The 21,463-nt window shown below is 52.2% G+C and overlaps 2 protein-coding genes and 1 long non-coding RNA gene across 3 annotated transcripts; 2 read left to right on the top strand and 1 right to left on the bottom strand.

Moving 5' to 3' along the window:
- The first annotated feature begins 3,099 nt into the window (after positions 1-3,099).
- LOC133208276 (uncharacterized) lies at positions 3,100-3,755 on the top strand. Its single transcript, XR_009724312.1, has 3 exons — positions 3,100-3,156; positions 3,289-3,369; positions 3,562-3,755. It is a non-coding gene; the product is annotated as an uncharacterized LOC133208276 (long non-coding RNA).
- Positions 3,756-6,484: 2,729 nt separating this feature from the next.
- Positions 6,485-15,708, top strand: LOC133208277 (N6-adenosine-methyltransferase catalytic subunit-like). The gene is made up of 11 exons (XM_061346016.1): positions 6,485-6,578; positions 7,669-7,904; positions 8,163-8,555; positions 9,399-9,574; positions 9,972-10,209; positions 12,106-12,293; positions 12,987-13,025; positions 13,590-13,698; positions 14,413-14,478; positions 14,583-14,695; positions 15,576-15,708. The coding sequence occupies exons 1-11, from the start codon at positions 6,485-6,487 to the stop codon at positions 15,685-15,687; spliced, it is 1,764 nt and encodes a 587-aa protein (XP_061202000.1). The 3' UTR covers positions 15,688-15,708.
- A 1,437-nt stretch (positions 15,709-17,145) lies between these two features.
- On the bottom strand, positions 17,146-21,431 carry LOC133208275 (TOX high mobility group box family member 4-like). The gene is made up of 8 exons (XM_061346015.1): positions 21,342-21,431; positions 21,023-21,154; positions 20,793-20,972; positions 19,781-19,852; positions 18,916-19,107; positions 18,772-18,834; positions 17,983-18,134; positions 17,146-17,246 (listed from the first exon to the last, which is right to left on the bottom strand). The coding sequence occupies exons 1-8, from the start codon at positions 21,429-21,431 to the stop codon at positions 17,180-17,182; spliced, it is 948 nt and encodes a 315-aa protein (XP_061201999.1). The 3' UTR covers positions 17,146-17,179.
- Positions 21,432-21,463: the final 32 nt, after the last annotated feature.

Genomic DNA, 21,463 nt, shown 5'->3' with positions numbered 1-21,463 from the left:
TGATCCCACCCCAAAAGGGTTCTTAACCCCCCAAATTGGGGTTTAAACCCCCAAAATAGGGATTTGAACCTACAAAATAGGGATTTAAACCTCCCAAAATAGGGTTTTTATCCCCAAAATAGGGGGTTTCTCCCCAAAATAGGGATTTAAGCCCCCCAAAATGGGTTTTTAACCCCAAAATAGGGGTTTTAACCCCCAAAAAAGGGTTTTAAACCCCCAAAATAGGGATTTAAACCTCCCAAAATAGGGTTTTTATCCCCAGAATAGGGGTTTTATCCCCAAAATAGGGGTTGAAACCCCCGAAAATGAGGCTAATTCCCCCCAAATCGGTATTTAAGCCCCCAAAGAAGTTGATATTCCCCTAAAATAAGTAAAACAAGGATAAATCACCCTCAAATAAGGACAAATCACCCTAAAATAACGCTGAATAAACCTAAAATAAAGATCTACACACCTAAAATAAGGATAAATGCCCCCAAAATTCATTTAAAACCCCCAGAAGAAGCTTATTCACCCAAAAACTGCAAGTTTAATACCCCAGAAATGGGTTTATATCTCCCAAAAAGAGGTTTCTTACCCCAAAACCCCCTTTAGACCCCACCAAAACCCCTTTTCCCCCCATTTTCGCCCCAAAACTCCCCCTCCCCTTAATGACGTCATCATAGGGGGGGCTCCCCCCCCCCCTTTACATCCGCCTTGGTCCCCTCCTCTTCCTCCTATGGGGTGGGTGGGGGGGCACCCAGGGGACCCCCATAGGAATGGCTGAGCCTGGAGGTGGGACCCCCCTTATCCATCCCTTTTGGGGGGGGGAAGGTCGTTTTGGGGTGAAAAAGGGGGATTTTGGGGCTGGAAATGGGGATTTGAGTGGAGAAATGTGGATTTTGGGGGGGAAATGGGGATTTTGGGGGGTTGATGTTCGTTTTGGGGTGAAAAAGGGGGAGTTTGGGGCTGGACATGTCGTTTGGGGTGAAAAATGAGGATTTTGGGGGGGAAACGTTGTTTTTGGGGGTAATATTGATTTGGCTGTGAAACGATGCTTTTTTGTGGGGAAAATGGTGATTTTGGGGGGAAAACTGTGATTTTGGGGGGTTAATGGTGATTTTTGAGGTGAAAAAAGGTGATTTTGGGGCTTAGTGGTGCTTTGGGGGCGGTGATGTTGATTTGGGGTCAAAAGCAGGGATTTTGGGGGTTAATGGTGGTTTTTGTGGGGGAAAAGGTGATTTTGGAGCGGAAAATGTCAGTTTTTTGGGGGGGTAATTGTGGTTTTGGTGATTTTGGGCCTAAACCCCCTAGTTTTGGGCCTAAACCACCTAATTTCGGGGTCAAACAACTGCTTTTTGTAGTTGAAACCTTAATTTGGGGGGTAACCCCCCTGATTTTGTGATTAAACCCCCTAATTTTGGGCCTAAACCCCCTAATTTTGGGTCTAAACCCCCTACTTTTGGGCTTAAACCACCTAATTTCGGGGTCAAACAACTGCTTTTTGGGGTGGAAACCTTAATTTTGGGTCTAAACCCTCTACTTTTGGGCCTAAACCCCCTACTTTTGGGCCTAAACCACCTAATTTCGGGTATAAACCACCTAAATTTGGGTCTCAATCACCTAAATTTTGGGCTTAAACCACCTAATTTCGGGGTCAAACAACTGCTTTTTGGGGTTGAAACCTTAATTTGGGGGGTAACCCCCCTAATTTTGGGCCTAAACCCCCTAATTTTGGGTCTAAACCCCCTAATTTTGGGCTTAAACCCCCTGATTTTGGGCCTAAACCCCCTAATTTTGGGCCTAAACCCCCTAATTTTGGGTCTAAACCCCCTACTTTTGGGCTTAAACCACCTAATTTCGGGGTCAAACAACTGCTTTTTGGGGTGGAAACCTTAATTTTGGGTCTAAACCCTCTACTTTTGGGCCTAAACCCCCTACTTTTGGGCCTAAACCACCTAATTTCGGGTATAAACCACCTAAATTTGGGTCTCAATCACCTAAATTTTGGGCTTAAACCACCTAATTTCGGGGTCAAACAACTGCTTTTTGGGGTTGAAACCTTAATTTGGGGGGTAACCCCCCTAATTTTGGGCCTAAACCCCCTAATTTTGGGTCTAAACCCCCTAATTTTGGGCTTAAACCCCCTGATTTTGGGCCTAAACCCCCTAATTTTGGGCCTAAACCCCCTAATTTTGGGTCTAAACCCCCTACTTTTGGGCTTAAACCACCTAATTTCGGGGTCAAACAACTGCTTTTTGGGGTGGAAACCTTAATTTTGGGTCTAAACCCTCTACTTTTGGGCCTAAACCCCCTACTTTTGGGCCTAAACCACCTAATTTCGGGTATAAACCACCTAAATTTGGGTCTCAATCACCTAAATTTTGGGCTTAAACCACCTAATTTCGGGGTCAAACAACTGCTTTTTGGGGTTGAAACCTTAATTTGGGGGGTAACCCCCCTAATTTTGGGCCTAAACCCCCTAATTTTGGGTCTAAACCCCCTAATTTTGGGTCTAAACCCCCTGATTTTGGGTCTAAACCCCCTGATTTTGGGCCTAAACCCCCTAATTTTGGGTCTAACCCCCCTCCTTTCCTGTCTCCCCCATCCCATTCCCCCCCCCCCATGCTCCCAGCTCCCCCCCCCACCATGGACTCGGACCCACAGCGCCCGCCCCACAGCCCCCCCCACCCCTTGCCCTCCCCATTGAACCTGCCCTTGATCCTGGAGGAGCTCCGCGTCCTGCAGCAGCGCCAGCTCCACCAGCTCCAGCTCACCGAGGACATCTCCCGCCAGCTCCTCCTCCTGGGCACCCTGCACGCCCTGCCCCACAAGGCCCCCTTCCTGCCCCACCGCTGCCCCATAGCCCACAGCCGCTGCGCCCCGTCCCGCGCCGCTGGCAAGGGTCAGCGACAGCGCCCCACGCTCGTGGGGCTGGGGCCGCTGCCTGCGCAGCACGGGGGGCGGGGGGGACTGGGGGGGGTGGTGGGGAAGGGGGCGGAGGGGAATGGGGGCAACCAAGTGCTCAGTGGGGGCAAGCAAGTCAATGGGGCCAAGCAAGTCAATAGGAGCAACCAGCCACTCAATGGGGGCAACCAACCGCTCAATGGGGGCAACCAAGTCAATGGGGGCAAGCAAGTCAATGTGGGCAACCAATCACTCAATAGGGGCAACCAAGTCAATAGGAGCAACCAGCCACTCCATGGGGGCAACCAAGTCAATGGGAGCGACCAGCAACTCAATGGGGGAAACCAAGTCAATGGGGGCAACCAATCACTCAATGGGGGCAACCAAGTCAATGGGGGCAAGCAAGTCAATAGGAGCACCCAGCCACTCAATGGGGGCAACCAAGTCAATGGGGGCAACCAATCACTCAATGGGGGCAACCAAGTCAATGGGGGCAACCAATCACTCAACGGGGGCAACCAAGTCAATGGGGGCAACCAACCACTCCATGGGGGCAACCAAGTCAACAGGAGCAACCAATCACTCCATGGGGGCAACCAAGTCAACAGGAGCAACCAATCACTCAACGGGGGCAACCAAGTCAATGGGGGCAACCAAGTCAATGGGGGCAACCAGCCACTCAGTGGGGGCAACCAAGTCAATAGGAGCAACCACGTCAATGGAGGCAACCAAGTCAATGGGAGCAACCAAGTCAATAGGAGCAACCAACAGGCCAATGGGGGCAACCAGCCACTCAATGGGGGCAACCAAGTCAATGGAGGCAACCAACTGCTCAATGGGGGCAACCAAGTCAATGGAGGCAACCAACCGCTCAATGGGGGCAACCAAGTCAACAGGAGCAACCAACCGCTCAATGAAGGCAACCTAATCAACGGGGGCAACCAACATGTCAGTGTGGGCAACCAACCACTCAATGGGGGCAACCAAGTCAATGGGGGCAACCAACAGGTCAATGGAGGCAAGCAAGTCAATGGGGGCAAGCAAGAGGTGACCGTGGCCCCTCACCGTGGCATTGTGGCTGCTCAAGAGGTCAATGGGGGCCCCCAGGAAGTGAAGGTGGGTGCCCAGCACCATGGTGGGGCCGGCCATGGCCATGGGGGCACCCAACTGGGCAACGTGGGCAAGCAACAAGGCAATGGGGACAGCCAGCAAGTCAATGGGAGCAGCCAGCAGGTCAATGGGAGCACCCAGCAAGTCAATGGGAGCCCCATTCAAGTCAATGGGAGCACCCATCAAGTCAATGGGAGCACCCAACAGGTCAATGGGAGCACCCAGCAGGTCAACATGGACACCCAGCAAGTCAATGGGAGCACCCAGCAGGTCAATGGGAGCCCCATTCAGGTCAATGGGAGCACCCAACAAGTCAATGGGAGCACCCATCAAGTCAACCCAAACACCCATGAGGTCAATGGGGGAGCCCCAGTCAATGGGGGCACCCATCAAGTCAATGGGAGCCCCATTCCAGTCAATGGGAACCCCATTCCAGTCAACGGGAACCCCATTCAAGTCAACGGGAGCCCCATTCCAGTCAACGAGAGCACCCATCAAGTCAATGGGAGCACCCATGAGGTCAATGGGAGCACCCAACAAGCCAATGGGAGCCCCATTCAACCCAATGGGAGCCCCATTCCAACCAACGGGAGCCCCATTCAACCCAGTGGGAGCCCCATTCAACCCAATGGGAGCCCCATTCCAGCCAATGGGAGCCCCATTCAACCCAATGGGAGCCCCATTCCAGCCAATGGGAGCCCCCCCCTCCCCCTCGCCGCCTTCCCCAAGCTGCGGCTGCTGTCGGGGGCCAATGGGTGCAAGGGGGGCCCTGCCCCCACCCCATCATGGCCGCTCTTCCTCCCCTCCCCCCCCCCATCATCATCCCCATTGACGTCAATGGGAGCCCAATGGCAGCCGTGGGGGGGGCCCCCCCCCGCCCCCTGCCCCCCTCTGGGCCCGGAGAGGGGGGAGGGGCAGGAGGCACCAGGAGGAGGAGGAGGAAGGGAGGAGGAAGGGGAGGTAAGAGGGGGATGGGGGAGGGGAAGGGGGGTGGGGGGGGATTGGGGGGAAAAAATTGGGGTAAATTTGGGGGATTTGGGTGGGATTTGAGTGGAATTTGGGGGAAATTTGGGTGGGAATTGGGGGAAATTGGGGGAAATCGGAAATTTGGGGGATTTGGGGTGGATTTGGGGAAAATTGGGGAAATTTGGGTAGAATTTGGGGGAAATTTGGGTGGGTTTTGAGTGGTATTTGGGGGAAATATGGGTGGGATTTGGGGGAAATTTGGGGAAAATTGGGGGAAATTTGGATGGGATTCGAGTGGAGTTTGGGGGAAATTTGGGGGAAATATGGGTGGGATTTTGGGGAAAATTGGGGGGAAATTCGGGTGGAAATCTAAGGGAAATTGGGGAAATTGTGGGGAAATGGAGGGAATTTCGGGAAAATTGTGGGGAAAATGAAGGAATTTGGGTGGAAATTGGGGAAAAAACTGGGAAAATGGTGAAATTTGGGGAAAATCCCTTGGGAATAAAGGGAAAAGGGGGGGCAATGGGGGGAAACTGAGGCACAGCAGCACTGACCCCCCCCTCCTCTCCCCACAGGCCCCAATGGAGCAGGACCCCCCCATGGATGTGGAAGGGGACCAGTAGGACAATGGGGGGTGATGGAGACCCCCCCTGCACCCCATCCCCCACCCCCATAACCATAGATTAGGCCATTAAAGCCATTAAACAGCCCCTCCCCCCCCCTCTGGGCTTATTTTGGGGGTGGGGGGGCTTCTCAGGGGACAAAATGGCGGCCGTTGCCACGGAGACGATGCGCAAGATGGCGGCGGTTGCCATGGAGATAGTGGATAACATTCAAGATGGCGGCGGTCGCTATGGAGATCTAGGTAGCATTCAAGATGGCGGCGGTCGCTATGGAGATGGGGGATAACATTCAAGATGGCGGCGGTCGCTATGGAGATCTATGTAGCATTCAAGACGGCGGCGGTCGCTATGGAGATAGTGGATAACATTCAAGATGGCGGCGGTCGCTATAGAGATCTAGGCAGCATTCAAGATGGCGGCGGTCGCTATGGAGCTCTAGATAGCATTCAAGATGGCGGCGGTTGGTATGGAGACAGGCGATAACATTCAAGATGGCGGCGGTCGCTATGGAGATAGGGGAGCGCGGCCGTTGCCATGGCGATACGCGCCAGCCCTCAAGATGGCGGCTGTCGCGAAAGAGACGGCGTAAAGCGGCTGTACCCTCTCTAAAGATGGCGACCGCTGCCATGACGATAAGCGCCAGCTTCCAAAATGGCGGTCGTTGCCATGACGATAAGCGCCAGCCCACAAGATGGCGGCTGCCGTTACTGAGGCGCTGCCAGCTCTCAAGATGGCGGCCCGTTGCCATGACGATCCGCCTTCCCCAGCGGTCACTTCCGCTTCCGGCTCCGTGAGGGGAAGGCGGCGGGGCCTACCCCGGTTAGGCCGCATCCCGGGATCGCAGAGGCCCGATCCCGTTGATCCCGGTGCCGGATCCCGTTGATCCCGTTACCGGCGCCATGTCGGACACGTGGAGCTCCATCCAGGCCCATAAGAAGCAGCTGGATTCGCTCCGGGAGCGGCTGCAGCGGCGGAGGAAGCAGGACCCGCTGGGTGATTAACGGGGGGGGGTTAATGAGGGGAAAGGGGGTAAATAAGGGGTTAATGAGGGGTAAGGGGTTAATTAATGGGGGAATGGGGGAATTAAGGGGGTTAATGAGGGTAAGGGGGTAATTAATGGCGTTAATGAGGGGGAATGGTGCAATTAATGGGGTTAATGAGGGGGAATGGGGAATTAATGGGGTTCATGAGGGGGAATGGGGGAATTAATGGGGTTAATGAGGGGGAATGGGGAATTAAGTGGGTTAATGAGGGGGAATGGGGAATTAAGTGGGTTAATGAGGGGGAATGGGGAATTAATGGGGTTAATGAGGGGGAATGGGGGAATTAATGGGGTTAATGAGGGGGAATGGGGCAATTAATGGGGTTAATGAGGGGGAATGGGGTAATTAATGGGGTTAACGAGGGGGAATGGGGGAATTAATGGGGTTAATGAGGGGGAATGGGGGAATTAAGGGGGTTAATGAGGGGGAATGGGGCAATTAATGGGGTTAATGAGGGGGAATGGGGAATTAATGGGGTTAATGAGGGGGAATGGGGCAATTAATGGGGTTAATGAGGGGGAATGGGGCAATTAATGGGGTTAATGAGGGGGAATGGGGTAATTAATGTGGTTAATGAGGGGTAAAGGGGGTAATTAATGGGGTAATGAGGGGGAATGGGGGAATTAATGGGGTTAATGGGGTTAATTAAGGGGTTTAATGGGGTAAATGGGATTAATGAGGGTTAATTAGGAGGTTAATGGCCATTAATTAGGGCTACTGGCAATTGATAAGGATAATTATGGGGGTTAATGGCACTGAATAGGATTAATTAGGGGGTTTATAGCCATTAATGGGGTTTAATGGCAATTAATACGGTTAATTGGGGGGTTAAGGGGGTTAGTGGTTTTAATTACAGGGTTTATAGCCATTAATGGGGTTTAATGTCAATAAGGTTAATTAGGGGGGTTAAGGGGGTTAATGGCTTTAATTAGGGGCTTAATGGCCCTTAATGAGGCTTAAATGCCCTCAATGGGGGGTCCTGGCTTAATGAGGGTGTTCATTAACCCCTATTAATGAGCCCCTCCCCGTCTTCCCCCCAGACCCCACCCCCCCTCGCACCTCCAGCCCGGCCCCTCCACCTCCCTCCTCCTCCTCCCCCCCTCCCTCCTCCTCCTCCTCAGTGACGTCATCGCTGACGTCATCCTCGCGCCGCCCTGCCCCCGATGACGTCACCGCCTGCGACCCCGCCCTCGAGCGCCGCCTCCTCCTCCTCCTCGCCGACCCCCCCCTCCCGCTGCCGGCCGACGCCGAGGCCCTCTGCCGCGTCATGGCCGCCGTGAGTGACGTCACTTCCTGCCGCGGCGGCCATCTTGGGGTCACCACTTCCTGCCTTCCTGTCTTATAGGCAGCTATAGAAGGGGTCTATGGGGGGGGCGTGGTTAATGTATGATGACATCATCTCCATAGATGGGGTTTATTCGTCCCTATAGGATGACATCACCTCCATAGATGGGGTTCTATTGGTCCCCATAGGATGCCGCCATTCCCTCAAAGGGGGGCGTGGCCTGATGACCTCCCATTGCCCCGCCCACAGGATGACGTCACGGCCCCGCCCCCGCCCCGGCACGCCGTTGAGAGCCTCCTGCAGAAGTTTGCGGCCCAGGAGCTCATCGAGGTGCGCCGGGGGCTCTTAGCCCCGCCCACCGATGACGTCATTTCCGGCTCCGCCCCCATCATGGTGGTGACCTACGCCGACCGCTCCAAGCTGAGCGCCATGATGATGACGTCACCGCCGGCGGCGGCGGGGGGGAGGAGGAGGAAGGCGGAGCAAGATGGCGGCGTTGCCACGGCGACGATGGGGGAAGGAGGAGGAGGAGGGGAAGGGAAGGAGGGGGTGAAGAGAGCGCGCAAGATGGCGTCGGACGTGGACCTGGAGATCGAGAGCCTCCTGAGTCAGCAGTCCACTAAGGAGCAGCAGAGCAAGAAGGTGAGGGGGACAAGATGGCCGCCGGGGGGGGGACGCGTATACAAGATGGCTGCTGTGGGGGGGAACACATATACAAGATGGCCGCCGTGGGGGGGGACACATATACAAGATGGCCGCCATGGGGGGGAACACATATACAAGATGGCCGCCATGGGGACACACATTCAAGATGGCCGCCACGGGACACACACACACACACACACACACACACACACACACACATATATATATCCAAGATGGCCGCCATGGAGACACACATCCAAAATGGCCGCCATGGTGGACACACACACATCCAAGATGGCCGCCATGCGGGGAGACACATATCCAAGATGGCCGCCATCAGGACACATATCCAAGATGGCCGCCATGGGGGGCACATATCCAAGATGGCCGCCATGTGGGAGGCACATATCCAAGATGGCCGCCATGGGGGAGGCACATATCCAAGATGGCCTCCATGGGGGAGGCACATATCCAAGATGGCCGCCATGGGGGCACATATTCAAGATGGCCGCCACGGGGGACACACATCCAAGATGGCAGCCATGGGGGCACATATCCAAGATGGCCGCCACGGGGGACACACATCCAAGATGGCAGCCATGGGGGCACATATCCAAGATGGCCGCCACGGGGGACACACATCCAAGATGGCAGCCATGGGGGGCAGACATATCCAAGATGGCTGCCATGAGGAGGACACATCCAAGATGGCCACCATGGGAAGGGGTGAGATGGTCAATGGGGAGCCATCAATGGGGATCCATCAATGGGGTCTCTGGGGCTGTGTCTATGGGGCAGGGCTGTGTCTATGGGGCAGGGCTGTGTCTCCCTATGGGGCAGGTGAGCCAGGAGATCCTGGAGCTGCTCCACAGCACCACGGCCAAGGAGCAATCCATGGTGGACAAGTTCCGGTCCCGGGGCCGGGCCCAGGTCCAGGAGTTCTGCGAGCACGGGACCAAGGAGGAGTGCGTGAGGGGGAGCGGGGGGCAGAGGCCCTGCCCGAGGCTGCACTTCCGGTGAGGGGGGAGGGGCGACGGGGGGAGGGGCAGCAATGGGGGGAGGGGCATCTATGGGGAGGGATCCATAGGGACACCCATAGACCTATAGGGATACCCATAGACCCATAGGGATACCCATAACGACATGGAGATACCCATAGGGACACCAATAGACCCATAGGGACACCAATAGACCCATAGGGACACCCATAGACCCATAGGGATGTCCATAGGGATGTCCATAGACCCATAGATCCATGTTCTCCACCCATAGACCCATAGACCCATGTTCTCCACCCATAGACCCACATTCTCCACCCACAGACCCACAGCTCCATCTCCCTATTACCAAACACCCCCAAACGGCCCCAAAACCCCCTGGTTTCACCCCAAAACCCCCCCTCCTGCCCCATAGCCGCATCATCAACAAGCACACGGACGAGTCCCTTGGGGACTGCTCCTTCCTCAACACCTGCTTCCATATGGACACCTGCAAGTACGTGCACTACGAGATCGACGCCGGCCCCATAGCGCCGCCCCATAGCCCGCCCCACACCTCTGCCCCACGGCAGACACGGACACCCCCCCCCAAGGAGCTGGTCCGGCCCCCCGGGGGGAGCGATGCTGGGGCCGATCGGCTCTTCCCACCGCAGGTAATGGGGGTTAATGGGATCAATGGGGATCAATGGGATGGGGATCAATGGGGATGGGGATCAATGGGGATCAATGGGGATGGGATTGGGAGGGGATTGGGTTGGAACTGGGGAGAAATTGGGAGGGATTTTGAGGGATTCGGCAGAATTTGAAAGGTTTTGGTTCGGATTTTGGGGAAATTTTGATGGATTTGGAAAATTCTGACAGATTTGAAGAAATTTTGAGATATTCTGAGAAATTTTGATGAATTTGTCAGAATTTGAGAGGTTTTGATCGAAATTTTGGAGAAATTTGCAGGGATTTTGAGAAACCTTGACGGATTTTGAGAAATTTTGTGCGATTTTGATGGATTCAGCAGAATTTGAAAGTTTTTGTTGTAATTTTGGACAAAATCTGATGAATTTTGATGAATTCATTAGAATTTGAGAGGTTTTTGTTGGAATTTTGTTGAAATTCTGATGGATTTGTAGAAATCCTGCTAGATTTTTATAAATTCCGATGGATTTCGATGAATCTGTCAGAATTTGAGAGGTTTCTGTTGTAATTTTGGGTAAATTTTAATGGATTTTGAGAAATTTTGATGGATTTTGAGAAATTCTGATGGATTCGTCAGAATTTGAGAGGTTTTGGTTGGAATTCTGGATAAATTTTGATAGATATTGATAAATTCTGATCGATTTTGATGAATCCATCAGAATTCGAGCGCTTTCTATTGTAACTTTATTGAAATTCTGTTGGATTTTGACAAATTTTGCTGGATATTGATAAATTCCGAGTAATTTCACCGAACCCATCAGCATTGGAACCGTTTCCATAGTAATTTTCTTAAAATTTTTCCACCCGCGCACGACCCCTTCCGTATTTTTCACATTTTTGCCCCTCACCTCCCCCACCCCCATTTCTGTTGTAATTTTCTTAAAATTCCTCCGCCTGCGCACGACCCCCTCCGTATTTTTCACAAATGTTGCCCCTCCCCCCCCCATTTCCATTGTAATTTTCTTAAAATTTTTCCACCCGCGCACGACCCCCTCCGTATTTTTCACAAATGTTGCCCCTCCCCCACCCGTTTCCGTTGTAATTTTCTTAAAATTTTTCCACATGCGCACGACCCCCTCCGTATTTTTCACAAATGTTGCCCCTCCCCCCCCACCCATTTCCATTGTAATTTTCTTAAAATTTTTCCACACGCGCACGACCCCCTCTGTATTTTTCACAAATGTTGCCCCTCCCCCACCCGTTTCCGTTGTAATTTTCTTAAAATTTCTCCACCCGCGCACGACCCCCTCCGTATTTTTCACAAATGTTGCCCCTCCCCCACCCCCACCCGTTTCCGTTGTAATTTTCTTAAAATTTCTCCACCCACACACGACCCCCTCCGTATTCTTCACAAAGGTTGCCCCTCCCCCACCCGTTTCCGTTGTAATTTTCTTAAAATTTTTCCACATGCGCACGACCCCCTCCGTATTTTTCACAAATGTTGCCCTCCCCCACTCTGTTTCCATTGTAATTTTATTAAAATTTCTCCACCCACACACGACCCCCTCCGTATTTTTCACAAATGCTGCCCCTCCCCCACCCCCGTTTCCTTTGTAATTTTATTAAAATTCCTCCGCCCGCGCACGACCCCCTCCGTATTTTTCACAAATGTTGCCCCTCCCCCACCCCATTTCCCCTCCCCCACCCGTTTCCATTGTAATTTTATTAAAATATTTCCACCCGCGCACGACCCCCTCTGTATTTTTCACAAATTTTGCCCCTCCCCCACCCCCATTTCCATTGTAATTTTCTTAAAATTTTTCCACCCGCGCACGACCCCCTCTGTATTTTTCACATTGTTGCCCCTCCCCCACCCCATTTCCCCTCCCCCCCCCCCCATTTCCCCCCCCCCATTGCAGTGGATCTGCTGCGACATCCGGTACCTGGACGTGAGCATCCTGGGTAAGTTCTCGGTGGTGATGGCCGACCCCCCCTGGGACATCCACATGGAGCTGCCCTATGGGACCCTCACCGACGATGAGATGCGGCGCCTCAACATCCCCGGCCTGCAGGATGAGGGCTTCCTCTTCCTCTGGGTCACCGGAAGGTCTGACCCCCACTGAAATGGCGGGGGGGGGGGGGGGGGGGGGGGTCCATTGGGGTCTTAGAATGGGGGGGTTCCATTGGGGTCTTCCATTGGGATCTTCCATTTGGGTCCATAGGGGGGGTCCATTGGGGTTGTCCATTGATATCCTCCATTGGGGTCTTCCATTGGGATCTTCCATTGGGGTCGCCATTGGGGTCTTCTATTGGGGTCTTACATTGGGGGGTCCATTGGGGTCTTCCATTGGGGGGTCCATTGGGGGGTTCATTGGGGTCTTCCATTGGGGGGGTCCATTGGGGGGTTCATTGGGGGGTTCCATTGGGGTCTTCCATTGGGGCGGTCCATTGGGGGGTTCATTAGGGGGGTCCATTGGGGTCTTCCATTGGGGTCTCCATTGGGTTCTTCCATGGGGGGGTCCATTTGGGTCTTCCATTGGGGTCTTCCATTGGGGAGTCCATTCGGGGGGTCCATTGGGGGGTTCCATTGAGGTCTCCATTGGGGCCTCCATTGGGGTCCCCCAACCCCATCAGGGCCCCAAACCCCCCTTAGATACCCTCAAACCCCCTTTATTGTCCCCAAATCCCCTTTATTCACCCCAAACCCCCTTTATTCACCCCAAAAACCCCTTTATTGACCCAAAACCCCCCTTTTTGACCCCAAAACCCCCTTGGTGACCCCAATCCCTCCTCTCCACAGGGCCATGGAGCTGGGCCGCGAATGCCTCAACCTCTGGGGGTGAGTTTTGATGTTCTGAGCTCCCCAAAATCACCGTTTTTCACCCCAAAATGACCCAAAATCGCTTTTTCATCCAAAATGATCCAAAATAGCCCTTTTTCACTCCAAAATGACCCAAAATCACCGTTTTTCACCCCAAATGACGCAAAATCGCTTTTTTTCACCCCAAATGACCCAAAATCATCGTTTTTCACCCCAAATGACGCAAAATCGTTTTTTTCACCCCAAATGACCCAAGATCGCCCTTTTTCACCCCAAAATTGCCATTTTTCACCCCAAAATGACCCAAAATCAGTTTTTACCCCAAAATTACCCAAAATCACCCTTTTTCACCCCAAAATGACCCAAAATTGCTTTTTCACCCAAAATGACCCAAAATCACCCTTTTTCACCCCAAAATCGCCGTTTTCACCCCAAATGACCCAAAATTGCCCTTTTTCACCCTAAATGACCCAAAATCACCTTTTTACACCCCAAAATCGCCATTTTTCACCCCAAATGACCCAAAATCGCTTTTTCACCCCAAATGACCCAAAATCGCGGTTTTTTCCCCCAAACGGGCAGGTACGAGCGGGTGGATGAGATCATCTGGGTGAAGACCAATCAGCTGCAGCGAATCATCCGCACCGGCCGCACCGGGCACTGGCTCAACCACGGCAAGGAGCACTGCTTGGTATGGGGGGAAAACGGGCGATTTTGGGTCTTTTGGGGTGAAAAAGGGGGATTTGGGGTCTTTTGGGGTGAAAAAGGGGGATTTTGGGTCTTTTGGGGTGAAAAAGGGGGATTTTGGGTATTTTGGGGTGAAAAAAGGGGGATTTTGGGTCTTTTGGAATGAAAAAGGGGAATTTTGGTTCTTTTGGGGTGAAAAAGGGGGATTTTGGGTCTTTTGGGTGAAAAAGGGGGATTTGGGGTCTTTTGGGGTGAAAATGGCGATTTTGGGTCATTTGGGGTGAAAAAGGGGGATTTAGGGTCTTGGGGTGGAAAAGGGGGATTTTGGGTCTGGGAGGGGGGTTTTGGGGTGGAAAAGGGGGATTTTGGGTCTGGGAGGGGGTTTTGGGGTGGAAAAGGGGGATTTTGGGTCCAAGAGGGGGGTTTTGGGGTGGAAAAGGGGGATTTTGGGGTGGAAAAGGGGGATTTTGGTGTCCTGGACTGGGCTTTTGGGGTGGAAAAGGGGGATTTTGGGTCCAAGAGTGGGGTTTTGAGGTGGAAAAGGGGGATTTTGTGTTCCGAAAGGCCTATTTTGGGTTCAGAAAGGCAGATTTTGGGTTCAGAAAGGCAGATTTTGGGTACAGAAAGGCCGATTTTGGGTACAGAAAGGCAGATTTTGGGTTCGGAAATGCAGATTTTGTCTCATTTTGGGTCAAAACCCCCCATTTTTCCCTATGAGGTCGGGGTGAAAGGCAACCCCCAAGGCTTCAACCGGGGCTTGGACTGCGACGTCATCGTGGCCGAGGTGACGCCCTTTAAACCCCAGCCAATCACAGCCGCCGCCGCTGATGACGTCATTGGCGGCGTCATTTGCATATGCTAATGAGGGCGTCGGTGTCGACCAATCAGGTGCGGTCGACGAGCCACAAGCCGGATGAGATCTATGGGATGATCGAGAGGCTCTCGCCCGGCACGCGCAAGATCGAGCTCTTCGGGCGGCCCCACAACGTCCAGCCCAACTGGTAATTAGCATCTCATTAGCATATAATTAACATCTCATTAGCATCTGATTAACGGGGGATTGATAGCTCGCTAATAGGTGCTTAATAGCGCGATAATGGTTAATCTATAGTGGGTAATAAATAGGTTGGGAATGGGTGATAATAGTGCGGTAATGGGGAATTAATAGGGAATTAATGGAGAATTAATGGATCGGTAATAGATTGGTGATGGATAATTAATGAGGGTGAATTGATAGGTTGGTAATGGGTGATTAATGGATAATTGATGGCTTGGTAATAGGTCAGATGGATAATTAGTAATTAATGGGTAATTGATAGCTTGGTAATGGCTAATTAATAATTAATAGCTTGCTAATAGCTCATAATGGATAATTAGTAAGTAATGAATGGCTAATTAATAACTCAGTAATGGCTATTCAAGAACTAAGTGATGGTTAATTAATAGCTTGCTAATAGCTCAGTAATGACTATTCAGTAACTAATTATGACTAATTAATAATTCAGTAATGGCTGTTCAAGAACTAATTAATGGTTAATATTTTGTTAATAGCTTGGTAATGGATAATTAATAACCAATTAATGGCTAACTCATAGCTCACTAAAGACTATTCAAGCAGTAATTAAATAGCTTGTTAACAGCTCAGTAATGGCTATTCAAGAACTAATGAATGACTAATTAATACCTATTAATAGACTGATAGATGAATGAATGCCCCTAGCTAAGGAATGACCCCAATGAATGAATGATCGACCCTAATGAATGAATGACCATCATTAATGAATTAATGACCTTAATGGGTTAACTAATGACCCTAATGAGTTAATTAACGATGCTAATGAGATTATTAATTATTAATGATTAATGACAATTAATTACCAGGATCACGCTGGGGAACCAGCTGGACGGGATCCACCTGCTGGACCCGGACGTGGTCGCGCACTTCAAGCGGCTCTACCCCGACGGCGTCATCTCCAAGCCCAAAAACCTCTAGTTTGGGGCCCCGATTTTGGGCTAAAAAACGGCGATTTTGGGGCCGCAATAAAGGGCAATGCGGGAGGAAGGATCCGGGTGTGTTTGTTATGGGGGGAATGGGGGGGTTTGGGGGGAAAAAGGAGAGTTTTGGGGTGACAAAAGATGGGGTGGGGGGAGATCGTTTTGGGGGCTAAAAACCCCATTTTTGGGGTTAAAAAGCCCATTTTTGGGGCTAAAATGCCCATTTTGGGGGGCTAAAAAGCCCATTTTGGGGGGTTCAGAGACTGGTTTCTGGGGTGAAAAAGAACATTTTTAGGGTTAGAAAAGCAGGGTTTTGGGGTGAAAAAGATCATTTTGGGGCTAAAAAGCCCATTTTTGGGGGCTAGAAATTCCATTGTAGGGGTCTAAAGCCTGGTTTTGGGGTGAAAAAGAACATTTTGGGGGCTATAAAATCTGGATTTAGGGGTGAAAAAGATCATTTTGGGGCTAGAAAGCCCATTTTTGGGAGTAAAATGTCCATTTTTGGGGTCTAAAGCCTGGTTTTGGGGTAAAAAAGAATGTTTTGGGGGCTAAAAAGCTCATTTGGGGGCATCCAAATCCCATTTTTGGGGCTAAAAACCCCATTTTTGGGGTTCCAAACACTGTTTTTTGTGCTCCAAGACCTGGTTTTGGGGTTAAAAAGCCCATTTTTGGGGTTCCATACCTTGTTTCTTGTGCTCCAAGATGCAGTTTTTGGGCTAAAAAGCCCATTTTTGGGGTTCCAAAGGCCCATTTTGGTGCCAAAAGCTGCAGTTTTGGTCCTCCAGGACCCATTTTTGGGGGTGCAAACACGCATTTTTCCGTCCCCAAGCCCCATTTTTGGGGTAAAACCACTCAGTTTTGGGTCAACTCCCCCATTTTTAGCCCCCCCAAGCCCCATTTTCGGGGCAACCCCCCCCATTTTTGGCCCTTCCAGACCCATTTTTGGGGTAAAACCACCCATTTTTGGCTTCCCGAGCCCCATTTTTGGGGTGAAACTCCCCAGTTTTAGGTCCCCAAGCCCATTTTGGGGTCAAAACCCCCTATTTTGGGGTCAAAACCCCCCATTTTTAGTTCCCCAAGCCCCATTTTTGGGTCTCCAACCCCATTTTTGGGGTGAAAACGCCTATTTTTAGGTCCCCGAGCCCCATTTTTAGGCCTCCAACGCCCATTTTGGGTCGAAACCCCCTATTTATGGGTCGAAAACCCCATTTTTGTGTCCCCAAGCCCCATTTTTGGGTGAAACCCCCTATTTTTGGGACTAAAAACCCCGTTTTTGGCTCAACCCCCCCTATTTTTGGGTCGAGAAACCCCATTTTTCGGTCCCCAAGCCCCATTTTTGGGTCAAAACCCCCCTTTTTTGGCCCTTTTTCCCCCCCAACCACACCCGAAGGCTCCTGCACCCCTTTAATACGAACCAGGGCACAAAGGGGGGGTCTATGGGGGGGTGGGGGGCGCCCCATGAGTGCCCATGGGGGGGGTGGGGGAGGGGCTCACTTGACGAAGACGACGCTGTTGGGGCCGGCGTTGCGGGCGGCGAGCCAGGCCAGGAACACGTCCCTGCGGTTTGGGGCGAAAAAGGGCGATTTTGGTTAAAAATGGGGTTTTTGGTTAAAAAGGGCTTTTTTTTGGGGGAAAAAAGGGGTTTTGGGTGGAAAAAGGGGGTTTTGGGGGAAAAAGGGGGTTTTTGGCCCGTTTTTGGGTGGTTTGGGGGTGGTTTTGTCTGTTTTGGGGGGTTTTGGGCTGGTTTTGCCCATTTATGGGTGTTTTGGGGCTGTTTTGGGGTGGTTTGGGGCCATTTTTGGCCGTTTCTGGGTGGTTTAGGGGTGGTTTTGTCTGTTTTGGGGGGGTTTTAGGGCTGGTTTTGCTCATTTCTGGATATTTGCGGCCATTTTGGGGTGGTTTTGCTCATTTATGGGTGTTTTGGGGCTGTTTTGGGGTGGTTTGGGGCCATTTTTAGCTGTTTCTGGGCTGGTTTTGCAAGTTTTTGGCGGTTTCTGGGTGTTTTGGGGCTGGTTTTGCTCATTTCTGGGGATTTTGGGGTCGTTTTTGGGTGATTTCGGGCCATTTTTTCCCGTTTCTGAGTGTTTTTGGCCTGATGTTGCTCATTCTGGGTGTTTTGGGGCCATTTTTGGCCATTTCTTGGTGTTTTGGGGCTGGTTTTGCTCATTTGAGTGTTTTGGAGCTGGTTTGGGGCCATTTTTGCCCGTTTCTGGGTGTTTTGAGGCCGTTTTTGGGTGTTTCTGGGTGTTTTGGGGGTGTTTTTGGGGTGTTTTGGGGTGTTTTGGGTACCCACCGGCAGTGCCTGACCACGCACTCGCTGCTGCAGTATTCCTCATCCCAGTCCCCGCTGGCCACGGGCGCGTTCCCGCATCCCGCCCGGATGCAGCGTGCGGGGGGGGGGTCCTCGGGTACCAGCTCCACGGCCAGGCCCGGGGGGGACTCGGCCTGCGGGGGGGGGGGGAACAGCATCGGGGACCATTGAGCCCCATTGAACCCCATTAAAATCCCATTGAACCCCATTAAATCCTGTTGGATCCCAATGAATCCTATGGAAATCCCAAATTTTGCCCAAATCCCTCCCAAATCCACAATTTCCCCCCAAATTCTCCCCCAAATTCCTCCCAAATCCACGATTTCCCTCCAAATTCCACCAAACACCCCGAAAAGTCCTCAAAATTCCCCCAAAATCCCAGCAAACCCCCAAATCCACCATTTCCCCCCAAAATTCCCACCCAATTTCCCCCAAACACCCCCAAATCAGCCGAAATTCCTCCCAAATCCACAATTTCCCCACAAATTCCATCAAAATCCCACCAAATTCCCTCCAAACCCCTCTTATATCCACCAAATTCCCCATAATTCCTCCAAAATTCCCCCCAAATCAGCCCAAATTCCTCCCAAATCCACAATTTCCCCCCAAAATCCCACCAAATTCCCCCCAATTCCGCCCAAATCCACAATTTCCCCCAAAATCCCACCAAACACCCCCAAAATTCCCCTTTAAATGCACAATTTCCCCCAAAATCCACAATTTCCCCCCAAAATCCCCCAATTTCCCCCCTATCCCCCCCCCATTCCTCACCTCTCCACCAAACTCCCCCCCCACCATCTCCACCACCTCCTCCTCTTCCTCCTCCTCCTCCTCCTCCTCCTTCTTCTCTCCTCCATCCTCTCCATCCTTCCCCTCCCCCCCCACTCCTCCTCCCAGTGCCGGTACTGGTGGTACTGGTGCCGATGCCGATGATGACGTCACCACCGGCGCCGCCAGCACGCGGAGGGGGGGCAGGATCTTGATGTGCAGGGGGGGGGTCCCCGGCGCTGGCGTTGCCACGGGCAACGTGAGGCGCAGGCGGGGGGGGGGCGCCGTCGCCGTGGCAACCGCGGACGCCGTGGCAACGGGGACCGGATGCTGCATGGCCTGGAGAGGGGGCGGAGCTTGCAACAGCGCCCCCCCTTGGATGGGAGGAGCGGGGACCGGCGGGGGCATCTGTTGTAATGGTGGCGGGTGGAGGCGCGGCGGCGGTACTGGTGGTACTGGTTGTACTGGTGGTACTGGTTGTACTGGTGGCGGTGGGGGTCGCGGTGGGACCGGGATGACGGCGAGGACGGAGGGAGCAAGGAGGAGTTGGGTGATGGGGGGGGAGGAGGGGGAGGGGGATGGGGATGGGGTGGGGGAGGGGGGGGAGGAAGGGGGTGGGGGTGGGGGAGGGGTGTCGGTGTCGGGGGCGTCGGAGGTCTGGAAGAGAAAAAGGGGGGGAAAAGGAGATTAATGGTTAAAATGGGGGTGGGGGACCCAAAAAGGGGGGAATTTGGCCCAAAAATGGGGTGGATTTAACACAAAACACATCTATGGTGGGGAAGAAATGGTTGTAACAATGGGGGACCCAAAAAGGGGGGAATTTGGCCCAAAACTGGGGTGGATTTAACATAAAATGCATCTATGGTGGGTAAGGAATGGTTGTAACAATGGGGGACCCAAATTGGGATGAATTCACCCCAAAACTCATTGGTGTTAAAAAACTGTTAATTCCATCAATAGAAGCCCCAAAAAGTGATGAATTCAGCCCAAATCCCAGCCCCATGGGACGCACCAGCACAGCGCGGTAGGCAGCCAGGGCCTTCAGGTATTCCTTCTTGGCTGCCTCCGTCTTCCTCTTGTACACCTGGAAAGGGGGGAATCAGATGGAATTTGGACAAATCCCACCCAAATTGGACGAAATTCGGCCAAAATTCATCAAATTGCTGAAAAATCCACCAAAATCGCACCAAATTTGACCAAAATTCATCAAATTGCTGAAAATTCCACCAAAATCGCACCAAATTTGACCAAAATGCATCAAATTGCTGAAAATTCCACCAAAATTGCACCAAATTTGACCAAAATTCATCAAATCGCTGAAAATTCCACCAAAATTGCACCAACTTTGACCAAAATTCATCAAATTGCTGAAAATTCCACCAAAATCGCACCAAATTTGACCAAAATTCATCAAATTGCTGGAAATTCCACCAAAATCGCACCAAATTTGACCAAAATGCATCAAATCGATGAAAATTCCACAAAAAACGCACAAAATTCCACCAAACTTCGTCAAATTGCTGAAAATTTCACCAAAACTCCACCAAAAATCGTCAATCTCACAGAATTCCACCAAAATTGTACCAAATCCCAGCCAAAATCATTGAATCGCCCAGAATTCCACCAAAATCGCACCAAATTCCACCAAATCTCCCCAAATTCCACCAAAATTGTGCCAAATTTCACCCAAATCCATCACCCCAAATTCTGCCAAAATTGTACCAAAACTCACCCAAATTCATCAAATCTCCCCAAATTCCACCAAAATTGCCCCAAATTTCACCCAAATTTATCAAATCCCAGCTCCCACCAGAATTTATCAAATCCCCCAAAATTCCACCAAAATTATACCAAATTTCACCAAAATTCATCAGATCCCTCCCAATGACCCCAATGGTGACCCCAATGACCCAATGATGACCCCAATGCTGATCCCAATGATCTCAATGACCCCAATGATGCCCCGAACGCTGCTCCCAGTGCCTCTCCCAGTGCTCCCAGTACCTCCCAGTACCCCCCCGGACCTGTTTCTGCTCCTCCCCGAGGCTGTCCCACATGGAGGCCACGATCTTGGAGACCTCCCCGAAGGTGGCGTTGGGGTTCTGGGCCCCCATGACCCCAATGATGACCCCAATGATGACCCCAGTGCCACTCCCAGTACCTCCAGTGCCGCTCCCAGTGCTCCCAGTGCTGCTCCCAATGATCTCAATGACCCCAATGATGACCCCAGTGCCTCTCCCAGTGCTCCCAGTACCTCCCAGTACCCCCCCCGGACCTGTTTCTGCTCCTCCCCGAGGCTGTCCCACATGGAGGCCACGATCTTGGAGACCTCCCCGAAGGTGGCGTTGGGGTTCTGGGCCCCCATGACCCCAATGATGACCCGAACCTGCCCCATGACCCCAGTGCCACTCCCAGTGCCCCCAGTGCCGCTCCCAGTGCTCCCAGTGCCGCTCCCAGTGCTCCCAGTGCCGCTCCCAGTGCTCCCAGTGCTGCTCCCAATGATCTCAATGACCGCAATGATGACCCCAGTCCCTCTCCCATTGCTCCCAGTACCTCCCAGTACCCCCCCGGACCTGTTTCTGCTCCTCCCCGAGGCTGTCCCACATGGAGGCCACGATCTTGGAGACCTCCCCGAAGGTGGCGTTGGGGTTCTGGGCCCCCATGACCCCAATGATGACCCCAATGACCCCAATGA

The sequence above is a fragment of the Neopsephotus bourkii genome, unplaced genomic scaffold, assembly GCF_033783945.1.
Source record: "Neopsephotus bourkii isolate Nb327-2 ecotype Australia unplaced genomic scaffold, CSIRO-AGI_Nbou_v1 NB_255, whole genome shotgun sequence".
Classification (NCBI taxonomy): Eukaryota; Metazoa; Chordata; class Aves; order Psittaciformes; family Psittacidae; genus Neopsephotus; species Neopsephotus bourkii.
Note: the sequence above shows the minus strand (reverse complement) of the source record. Positions and strands in the feature narration are given on the sequence as shown.

Bases quoted from the DNA above. Each gene is read 5' to 3' on its own strand.
- LOC133208277 (XM_061346016.1), top strand. From the start codon at position 6,485: ATGTCGGACACGTGGAGCTCCATCCAGGCCCATAAGAAGCAGCTGGAT. The intron at 7,905-8,162 runs GTGAGTGACGTC...CCCCGCCCACAG, and splicing joins TCTGCCGCGTCATGGCCGCC to GATGACGTCACGGCCCCGCC. The intron at 12,294-12,986 runs GTCTGACCCCCA...TCCTCTCCACAG, and splicing joins TTCCTCTGGGTCACCGGAAG to GGCCATGGAGCTGGGCCGCG.
- LOC133208275 (XM_061346015.1), bottom strand. From the start codon at position 21,431: ATGGGGGCCCAGAACCCCAACGCCACCTTCGGGGAGGTCTCCAAGATC. The intron at 20,973-21,022 runs GTACTGGGAGCA...GGGGTCATTGAG, and splicing joins TCCGGGGGGGGTACTGGGAG to ATCATTGGGAGCAGCACTGG. The intron at 18,135-18,771 runs GTGAGGAATGGG...CCCCCCCCGCAG, and splicing joins GGGGGGAGTTTGGTGGAGAG to GCCGAGTCCCCCCCGGGCCT.